Source organism: Triticum aestivum, chromosome 7D (genome assembly GCF_018294505.1).
Source record: "Triticum aestivum cultivar Chinese Spring chromosome 7D, IWGSC CS RefSeq v2.1, whole genome shotgun sequence".
NCBI classification, from domain to species: domain Eukaryota; kingdom Viridiplantae; phylum Streptophyta; class Magnoliopsida; order Poales; family Poaceae; genus Triticum; species Triticum aestivum.
In genome coordinates, this window is record NC_057814.1 from 543,917,987 (window position 1) to 543,927,293 (window position 9,307).

Sequence of the window (9,307 nt, forward strand, 5' to 3'; positions counted from 1 at the left end):
CAAACAGAACAAGTCAGCCTCTTGAGTTCCTTTAATGGTGACAAATTCAATGCATATCTATGATTCTTGCTCAACGTGCATGTGTTCCTTATCCCAAAGCCTTTGTACGCGGCTTCTCTCCATTCATAAAATAATCAAAATTTGCATTGTGCTCAACAATAAAAAATTGTAGAGAATATTACCGGTTCCGGCTACCTAAGCATAGGATTCTCATGGAACCTGATGCAAGTTTTTATCATGTTCATGGAGTAAGAGGTAGCAGAAAACTAGTTTGACCCACATATGGATGCTGACTGGTATTAACCAAGGACGCCTCACAACATCATGAGGATGAATTGCACCGTAGGAGGTGCAATTAGGGATGATCATGCTACTCTTTACTACATGTACTGATTAGTTGGACTACTATGGTTCTGATGAAGTAAAAATGAAAAGTAAGTATTAATATCATTTGTACTAAGGTTCATAATTTTAGATCGACACATGTTTCCGTCTAGCTAGGTTTTGTTCTCTATAGTCGGCTTACTTGTGAGATTAGTATACTGGTCACTTGTCTGAGATAAAAAAAATGCAAAAAATGCTAGTGAAGAAAGATTAGCATTTTGTGGCATGCATGTATCCTTCAGTAAATGGTGAAGTGGTAAGAAGGACCCTCAGTTCTCAGCGTGGTGGTAAAACTAATTAAATATGATAAAAAGGAAGAAATAAAATAAAACATTCTAACTGGTTTTTGTATTAGTTAGTTGTAAGGGCTACAAGGTTAGTACAATAGATTTTTTTTATATAGCTTTAGGCAGCGGAGCATTCTGAGCATCATGGAAATTAAAGGTGTCATATATAGCAGACGTAATAAAAAATTGAAGTCCTTGATGTTCAGTTGGTGAGTCACTTTTGTTGCAGTTACGGCCTCAAACTTTCATGTCTCGGTTGATAAATAGCTTGGAGCCCTGGACTTCCATATTATTGAGAAGTTCAAAACAATGAGGAGTTTTAGGAGTGCTAGTCAATACAACCAAGCAATACATATGTTCATAGAGATTGGTGCATTTTCCTGACTGGTGTGACCGTGAATGCTTAGAATAGGAGGCAGGAGGGAAATTTCCTTTTTGAGCTTAAGCTAGGAGGAAACTGAGTCGGTGGGCGACATTAGTGTCTAGATGTGTTAGCTGACAAGCTCGTCAACCATAACTACTTTGGAGAAAATAGTAACAGACGCACCACAAAGACCAACTACCTTTTGGTTCACAAGCGATTGTTTGAAAGGAAGAGGCATGCACAACCGAAGTCGTAGCACTTCACAAAAATCCTTTTTATGGATTTTCACATATATTTAGGACAGTAAACTGAACCTAAACCCAGCCCTCTCATAACCTGGCAGTATATGGCTGTCTGTTCGCGTGATATGACCGACCTGAGTCGTTAGATGTGCCGACAATTCCAGCCTTCACCTCAGATTTTTTCCTGGCTCAGTTGTCCTAAAGTGCCGCTACTCCAGAAAAAAGAAACAGAGATATGTGATTACCTAAGCCTTTTTCCCCACCCATTTCGCTACATCCACGCACATATACACAAGAGCTGATCGCTGCTAACCCTCCAGAGAGAAACCAAAAAGGAAAATCATCATACCTTAACATCCGGCGACCAATGATCCAATGCCGTCAAAGCACATGGAATGACTAACCAACACAAATCCCCGAGATTCGGGTAATTAACCTGAAACACCCAGAGAAGCAACTACAGCAAACCAAGGTTTTGGTTACCGAATGAGGCAATTTTACCGAGGGGGACGGATAAATGTGGTTACCACGGTTACCGAGAAATACCGAGAATATTTCGAGCGAATTTTATAGTTGAATTTTGAATTCAAATAAGTGAATGAACGAATATTCTAACCAAAGACCTCTCAAAACAGGAACTAGGTTGCTATCAACATGCCAGAACCAACTCTCATGGTATTAATTAGATCCTACGTACTTTACTGTAAATCGAGTGTTTAAATTCAAAAATTTCAAAAAACTGGTATTTTTGCTCGGTATGGCGATTTACCCAGGGGTACGGAAATACGCGGTAACCATGGGAAATCTTGAAATTTCGACCAGTAACCAAAACCTTGCAGCAAACACCTTTAATGTTTTTTAATGTTGAAATAGCTCAACTCTACTGATTAATGCTTCCGGTGCTGTCATAAGGAGTGGCTGCAACACATTTTCTGTTTCTCACAGTAATCTGAACATTGTGATTCAAGCAGGTGCCAAGTTTTCCTAAATAAACTACTTCTACAATTCCGCCATGGCCCTAGAATTTACTTCTACAACATCATAAGAACGCTTGTATAACTATCATGAGCACAAACCTGAGACAACAGCCAGCGGAACTGGTGCGCGGCGACAAAGGCGTGCTCCTTGGGCGGCTTCACGGCGCCAATCATCATCATGTCATCATTGGCGTCCACGCCCGTGTCCTTCAGCACGGCCTTCAGTGGCGGCACCGTCTCCGGCATCATGGCCACCAACATCTCCCCGATGCCGGTCCACCCGCCCGTCGCCGCCATCTCCTCCATGGCTGCGGCGGCCGCCTTGGAGAGCCCCTCCGGGACCCAGTGCAGCGCGGGGGCCTCTGCGGAGGCCGCGCGGGCGGCGGCGCAGAAGAGGAGCAGGTCCACGGCCTCCTTGCCGGTCCCGGCCCCGCTCGTCGGGGGCTCAGAGGGGGGCAGGAGGAGAGAGGCGAGGAGGGATTTCACGGAGGTGTCGGAGCCCTCGGGGGGCGCGTAAGGCGGTGTGGAGGAGGTCCTCGCGGGTCGCGGTGGAGGGCCGCCGAGGCGGCGGGCACTCGGTTCCGCAAAGAGGTCCGTGTGAGAACCGAGTTGTGAAGGAGGAGCCACTGACTTCGGGTCCAACTCGTCAGACATACCGCCAACCTCTTGAGGCGAAAGCAGAGCGCCGCGGCGAGGCAGCGAAGCAGCGCCGCCATCACCGCGCGCTCGAGTGTCCCCCCTCTGTTCTGCTCGAGTGCAATCCCCCGCCTCTACGCCCCAGTGCCCGGAGATTTGCCGTGCCCGGAGACCGCAAAAAGCAGAGGCCGAGGACAATCCTCTTGAGTCACCGGTGAGCCTCGTCCGATTCCATCTGTGTCTCAGTGTGCCGTTGCTCTCTACCTGGGACGTAGATCGAGATGGCCGTCGTCTCTGTCAGAAACTGCGGCTCCCAAGTCTGGTCTGCTCGGCTTCCTCTACGGCTCCACCCCCTATTCACCAACGCTACCATCCGCGTGCACACCATCACTAAGCAAGGATCAACGCCTGCATGCCTCGGGCCATATCAGATCCTGCTGCCTATGCTGGTGAGTTTTATGGGATACCATAGGCCAAGATGAGCGCTCTGTTTTGGCAGTAGCATTACCAGCACGAGTAAACCTTCGTGGCCGCACCATGCCGCCGTAGCTACCATTGTGCCACCCTGCTGGCTGTTGTAACAACGCTAAGCTCCTTATTAAAAAAAGGCTAAGATGAGCTTCCATTTGGATCTTAAAAACTAGAAATTCCTTGTTAAGTAGAGAAAAACTAAAATATCTATGACGCCTATTTCGATGCAGTGAGGGTACATTAAGATATATTGTTACAAGTTTGTATAGAATACAGCTGTTTCTTCAATCATAAATTCATAAGCATTACAATTGTATAGTAAATACAACTTTGGTCTTAAAGATAGACACATGTTATAATGTATAGGCTCGCAATGCAGCTCGTTTCTGAAACAAAAAGGAACATGTTGAATTTGAACTTCCAGCCATAGTTTGGAGCAGTCTTGGTATCGAGGGCATTGTGATCTCAACTAGCCCTTCGAGAATCTGAACCACCCGTCCCATTGTTGGCCGATCAAGCTCATCGTCTTGGAGGCACCAACACACAACCTTGCAAGCAATTTCAACCTCATCCAGATTGGCAATACCATGTAGCTTGTGATCTACCAAACTCCCGACGTCTCCTACAAGAAGCTTATGTGCGGCATGCACAGGAAAGTAAACATCGGTGTTGCCACCACTTGGACAGGACGGACATGAGTTCCTCCTTCCGGATATTATTTCCTACAACACCATCCCATAGCTAAAAACATATACTTTTGGTGTAATAGTAACACCGGTAAGCCATTCAGGCGCAAGGTATTCTGTAGTTCCTCTCATTGTTGTCAATACTCTGCTATAATCCCTTCCTAAATGCTTTGCCATCCCAAAGTATGCAATTTTTGGATGGAGTGAAGCATCAAGAAGTATGTTTTCTGGCTTGATTCACAGTGTATGACGCGGTCTCCACAGTTGTCATGCAAGTAGGCCAACATTCTTGCAACACCTAGGCCTATCTGATACCTAGCAGTCCAATTCAACACTGAGTTGTTTCCAAATAAATGGACATCAAGAGAGCGATTTGACATGTATTCACAAACAAGCAGCCTCTTAGAACCCTCATAACAGAAACCAACAGGCTTAACTAAATCGATGTGCTGGACAGCTCCAATTGAGCTCACTTCAGCTCTGAATTGCTTCTCTCCTTGATAAGCACCATCAAGCCTCTTCACTGCTATGGCATTGGAGCCCTTTATAAACCCCTTGAATACAGAACCCCAAACTACCTCCCCCCAATTTATCTCTAAAAAAAATATTGCTCGTTGAAGATCATTGTATCTAAATGCAGTGATTCCATCGCAAACTTCAGATTCATTCTGTATTTGACCGAAACTCTTGTTTTTGTTTGTCCAAACCATTAGTAGGAGGATGAGTGCAAATAAACCTAGAACATTAATACATGTACAATTTACAATTCCAGTAACTATCCCTCTTCTATAGTTTTTCAAACTTTGTACATCTTTAGCAGAAAGACGAAGATAAAGAATTTCTCCATTTGAATTTGTAGTGTCACTGCATTGTAGTTGTCTTATGTTGAGCAATTCATAATGCCACATAGAACATCCGTTGTCGCCGAAGGAGTGTGCAATGCAAGAGCAATTACTCAGACAAATTTTTGCGCACTCACTCGTGCTTGTAGCAGCTTCTACTTTTGGGGCATTCTGGGGCAATTTAACACATGGTCGAGAATAAAACTTGTCTGTGGTACGTGTTTTTCTTTTGTTCCTAATGCAGTCTAACTAGGTACTTCTTCAGCGTCCATCCACTCGATTTTCTAGCTCCCAGTCCCTTGGCGATGTCATGGTGAAGCCCTCCATACAGTTGCCGTGTGGAACTTTATTATCAGTGCAAATTGTGAAAGGTCCACAAATTGCATAGACGTCACACTGAGCTCTTGGTTGGGCATTGATCATTACCCAATCCTCAGACCCTTTCATCCAAATGAATGTTTTCCCTTGACCTGAGACGTCAATGACATGACAAGTAATCATATTTGGATCCATATATTCAGTTACTAAATTATACGTCAAGTACTTCTCTTTGTCACTGTCGACAAATTTTGGACTAATAGAGTGGCAGGCTGACATCTCTGGAAGTGCGATGAAGTATATGCCATTCCATACACCGGTGGACCAATATGGTATGAATGAGTTCAGTTCTAGAAGCATTAATTGGTCAACACCACTGGGTCTAATTGTACACAGTATATATGCACCGATAGCCGGGTCGGCCGAGTTTTCCAAGAAACAAAATGGTGCTCCAGGCCGGTGACCTTGTCCCATCCGAGCTTTGCCCTAGGAAAAAATGTATCCGTGGGGTGGTCAAAGCTCTGCCATAGAACCTCTAATGAGGTTGAAGAGTCTGTAAGGACAAGATTTCCACTACTCAACAGCATAGCAGCAGTGGTGCTATTTCTTTTGATGTTTGCTTGTGTAGACCAGATCACAAACTTGGTGGACCGGTTTACGACAAAAAAGGTTGCCATCGTGGGAGATCCTAAGGTCCAGTGAGGTGGTATTCCTGATTGGCTTATCCCTATTTGCAAATTGCAACCGATGCTGAAGTGAACTTCAGTACCGTGTTGAACCATATGCCAAGGTACTAGATGAATATCCTCTTGCATAGCATGCACGGCAGGATTTGTGTGGTGGCAATGGAAAGGGTGTAGGAAGAAGAACGCTCGGGACATCAGCGCTTGACACTTGGTTCACCGTTGAAATCTCGTCGTCACTTTCCTCCGGTTACCCGGCGGACCCGGTCAGAAGAGGTCTTTGCACCTGACTAACAATTTGTTGGTTACTATAAATTGAGATACATATGTGTGTGGGGGGTTTAATGATGAGAGCGACACTATTCTTTTTGCACTAAACTGAAGTGCAACTGCAGCAAAAAGAAAAGAAAAATAAACTAAAAAAAGGTGAAGTGCAATTACAACGAGGACAAGTTGCCATTCCACAAAAAGAAAAAAAGTATTTGCAACAAATGCAAAAACCTCTGTACCGTAATATAAGATGTTTTTGCAGTTCAAATTTGAACTACGAAAACATCTTATATTTTGGTACAAGGGTAGTAACAATAAAAGGGTGAGTGGAAGTTCAGAAAAGTGAGTGCAACTTAACAAAAGTAACTGTCGGCGTTCTGGGAACGGGGGTCCCCAGACTTGCCTGCCTGCGGCCCATGGCATGGCTGTGCTGCAGGCCTGTACGGCCCACCTTCATCAACGAGACAGTCAAGACCCTCGCGAGGGGAGAAGCCTCGCGAGGCGGACGACGCAAGACCTCCTCAGGAGCGTCCTCACCAGGCTGCCTCGCGAGGAGCGGAGAAATCAAGGCAGGGCGAACCTCGCGAGGCTCTCGTGACGTGAGCCATGACGATCAAGATCAGGCGGGCGCCAGCACGCGCAGCGTCCTTGTTTCCTCTTTGGTGCTAAGGAGGCAAGCGCAGGCGCGGAGTACCGAGGCATCAGGCAAAGGTTTCCATATCGGTGCAACAAGACCAAGACCAGCGGGACGGCGGGATGGAGGTCACCATGGAGCCCAAGACGGCATCATCACGAGAGCCTTTTGCAGACGAAAACCGCTTTTGTCAGGATAAGCTGTACTAGCTATCCCCTATCAAATTGGCCATTGTTGGCTCCCTTCCCGCTCAATATTTGGGGAGAGGACCAGGGCCTATATAAGTAGAACTAGCCACCACAATAAGGGCATCTGATCGAGAGCCAACCCTTAGCCACACAACGAACACAAGAACACCCCAACCTCAGGAGGCTGTTCTTTCCCTTGTACTGTTCATCATCAGCCCAAGAGGCAATCCACCACCACCACACTGGAGTAGGGTATTACACCACAACGGTGGCCCGAACCAGTATAAATCTTGTGTCTTTGTGTTGCGAGTTCGTCGAGATCGTCCGCGAGATCTTAGCGAGCTAGGGCGTAGACCGGTAGGAAGGAAATCTCCGCGCGCACCCCAGTGTTCGAACCTTGAGGGTTTTGCCGAAACCCGTGATCCGACATTTGGCGCGCCAGGTAGGGGTGCGCCGGAGCCTCTTTCCCGCCGATCGACGCATCGACGCTCCGCGACCACGATGTCCGGCGACCCGAGGGCCGACTCCGACCGCTGGGCAGCCTGGCCATCCCGGGCGGTGCCATCTACCCATGAAGACCTCAACCCCGCGCTCCAGGCAGCCCGAGAGCCGCCTAACGCCGCAGGGCGCGGGCGGCATGGCGGGGCGTCGTCCACCCTCACTCCACGACAAGCGCGAGCCGCTGCAAGCCACGCCGCGGCAACGGCGCCGCACACACGGCGGGAGCAGGCGAACATGCGGGCCGCGCTCACGGTAGCGCGGGAGTTTCCGCGGTGCCGACTGATGGAGAGCGGCCGAGATGCACTGCTGGAATGCATCGCCGAGCTGCTGGATGCGGCGGCATGGGGAGCGCCGCCCTTCTGCTATCTGCTTCCTCCTCAAGCCACTGCTGGATCTCACGGCGGGCCTCGCCGCAACCACGCACCCTCAGGTGTGCCTGTGGGCTTCATCAACACCAGCACGACCGGCGGTGCAGGGGGCCCCGTCGCCTCCGTGCCGCCCGCGGCAAGCGTGGGCACAAGCGTCACCTTCCATGGTCCCAGTGAAATGTCGCGCCACCATCCTCAGGACGCCGCGCTGGGCCGGGCAACGTGGAGTGTGGGGCACTACGGCGAGGTGTTCGGGGTAACGGCCCCGGAAGCCTATGTGCCCCGCATGATGGACCAAGAGTACGCGCCCGAGGACGACCCAGGCTCGTTCCTCGGAGAAGATTGGGAAGAAGGGGCGCTAGAAGTTGAAGCCTTCCAGGAACCGATGGGGAGCCGCAACAACCGCGCCTGCAATGACAGCTACAGGGTACCGCTAATTTCTCAGGAGCAAGCTTACGCTAACCATGGGCTGCTAGTGAATAAGGTCACAGCCTCGACCGACGACCCCGACGCGGCAACACCCCTTCCGCTAGGGGAAGCACGCTGGGGGCTGCATGGAGGGATCCAGGAGCAAGGCCCCTCCCCACATCGTGCGAAGCCAGGCGACACCCGGAGGTAGGTCCACTGCCGGGGAGGCGCCGGCGAGCCTTCCCCCGGCAGAGGACCCGTGGTCGCCGAGGGCGCCGCTGGCGTCCCCTTTCCCCCCTTTTGCGCCGTCCTGGTTGCCTGTCGGTTCAAAGGTGCTCGAGGGTGGCGCAAGGCGGGGCCCTCGTCTGGCGATATGAAGCAAGGCCGGTACCTGTGAAGAAGGCCCAGTGCCTGTGAAGATCGCCGCCCGTGACACTCTCACGTAATAATGAGTGGGGCTGTAGACGCCCCGGAGTCTCAGGGGTGCCGGCCTCAGGCCCTGGGGCTCCCTCCCACGCCTAGTGGCAGCACTTAGCTCCGCGCTGGTGAGAAGACTTGAAGACAAGGAGATTAGACTAGGAGCCGGACGCGGCCATTTGCTTTGAATCCCTTTTGTGTAGCCTTGCCTTTTTGGATTTGGATTTGAGTTGAAGTTGGGTTTTCTTTGATACGCGCGGGGGGTGCCTTTTCTCGTTCGAGCGATTTATTGCCGTCCGGTTCTTGCTTAGCACACGATCATCGCCTCCCCCTTTTCTCGTTCGAGCGATTTATTGGCGCCGCTTCTCCAAAGAAAGAACACTGTCATGCAGACTCCGCATAGCACCGGTTGCAGCATTGAGCATATTTTTCGGTAGCATCGCCTACCCGCCACATGCACCCTCCTCGAGATATCCTTAGATGAAGGTGGTCCGTCCTGAGCACGGATCGTACTCGGTGCCGGTTGGCTCGCACTGGCGCCCTTGTTAGTCTTTCGTTTCCGTCCCTTCTTCTTGATCTGCTGTAATGGGATCGAGTTCTGCTCACAGACCGCCTTCTTGAGCGTGTTGGG

The 9,307-nt window shown here is 49.6% G+C and overlaps 1 protein-coding gene across 1 annotated transcript; it reads right to left on the reverse strand.

The window, feature by feature from the left end:
* Positions 1-2,235: 2,235 nt before the first annotated feature.
* LOC123170344 (uncharacterized protein At2g39910-like) lies at positions 2,236-3,119 on the reverse strand. Its single transcript, XM_044588193.1, has one exon. It carries the CDS (start codon positions 2,906-2,908, stop codon positions 2,309-2,311), a length of 600 nt encoding a protein of 199 aa, XP_044444128.1. The 5' UTR covers positions 2,909-3,119; the 3' UTR covers positions 2,236-2,308.
* Between the last annotated feature and the right edge of the window lie 6,188 nt (positions 3,120-9,307).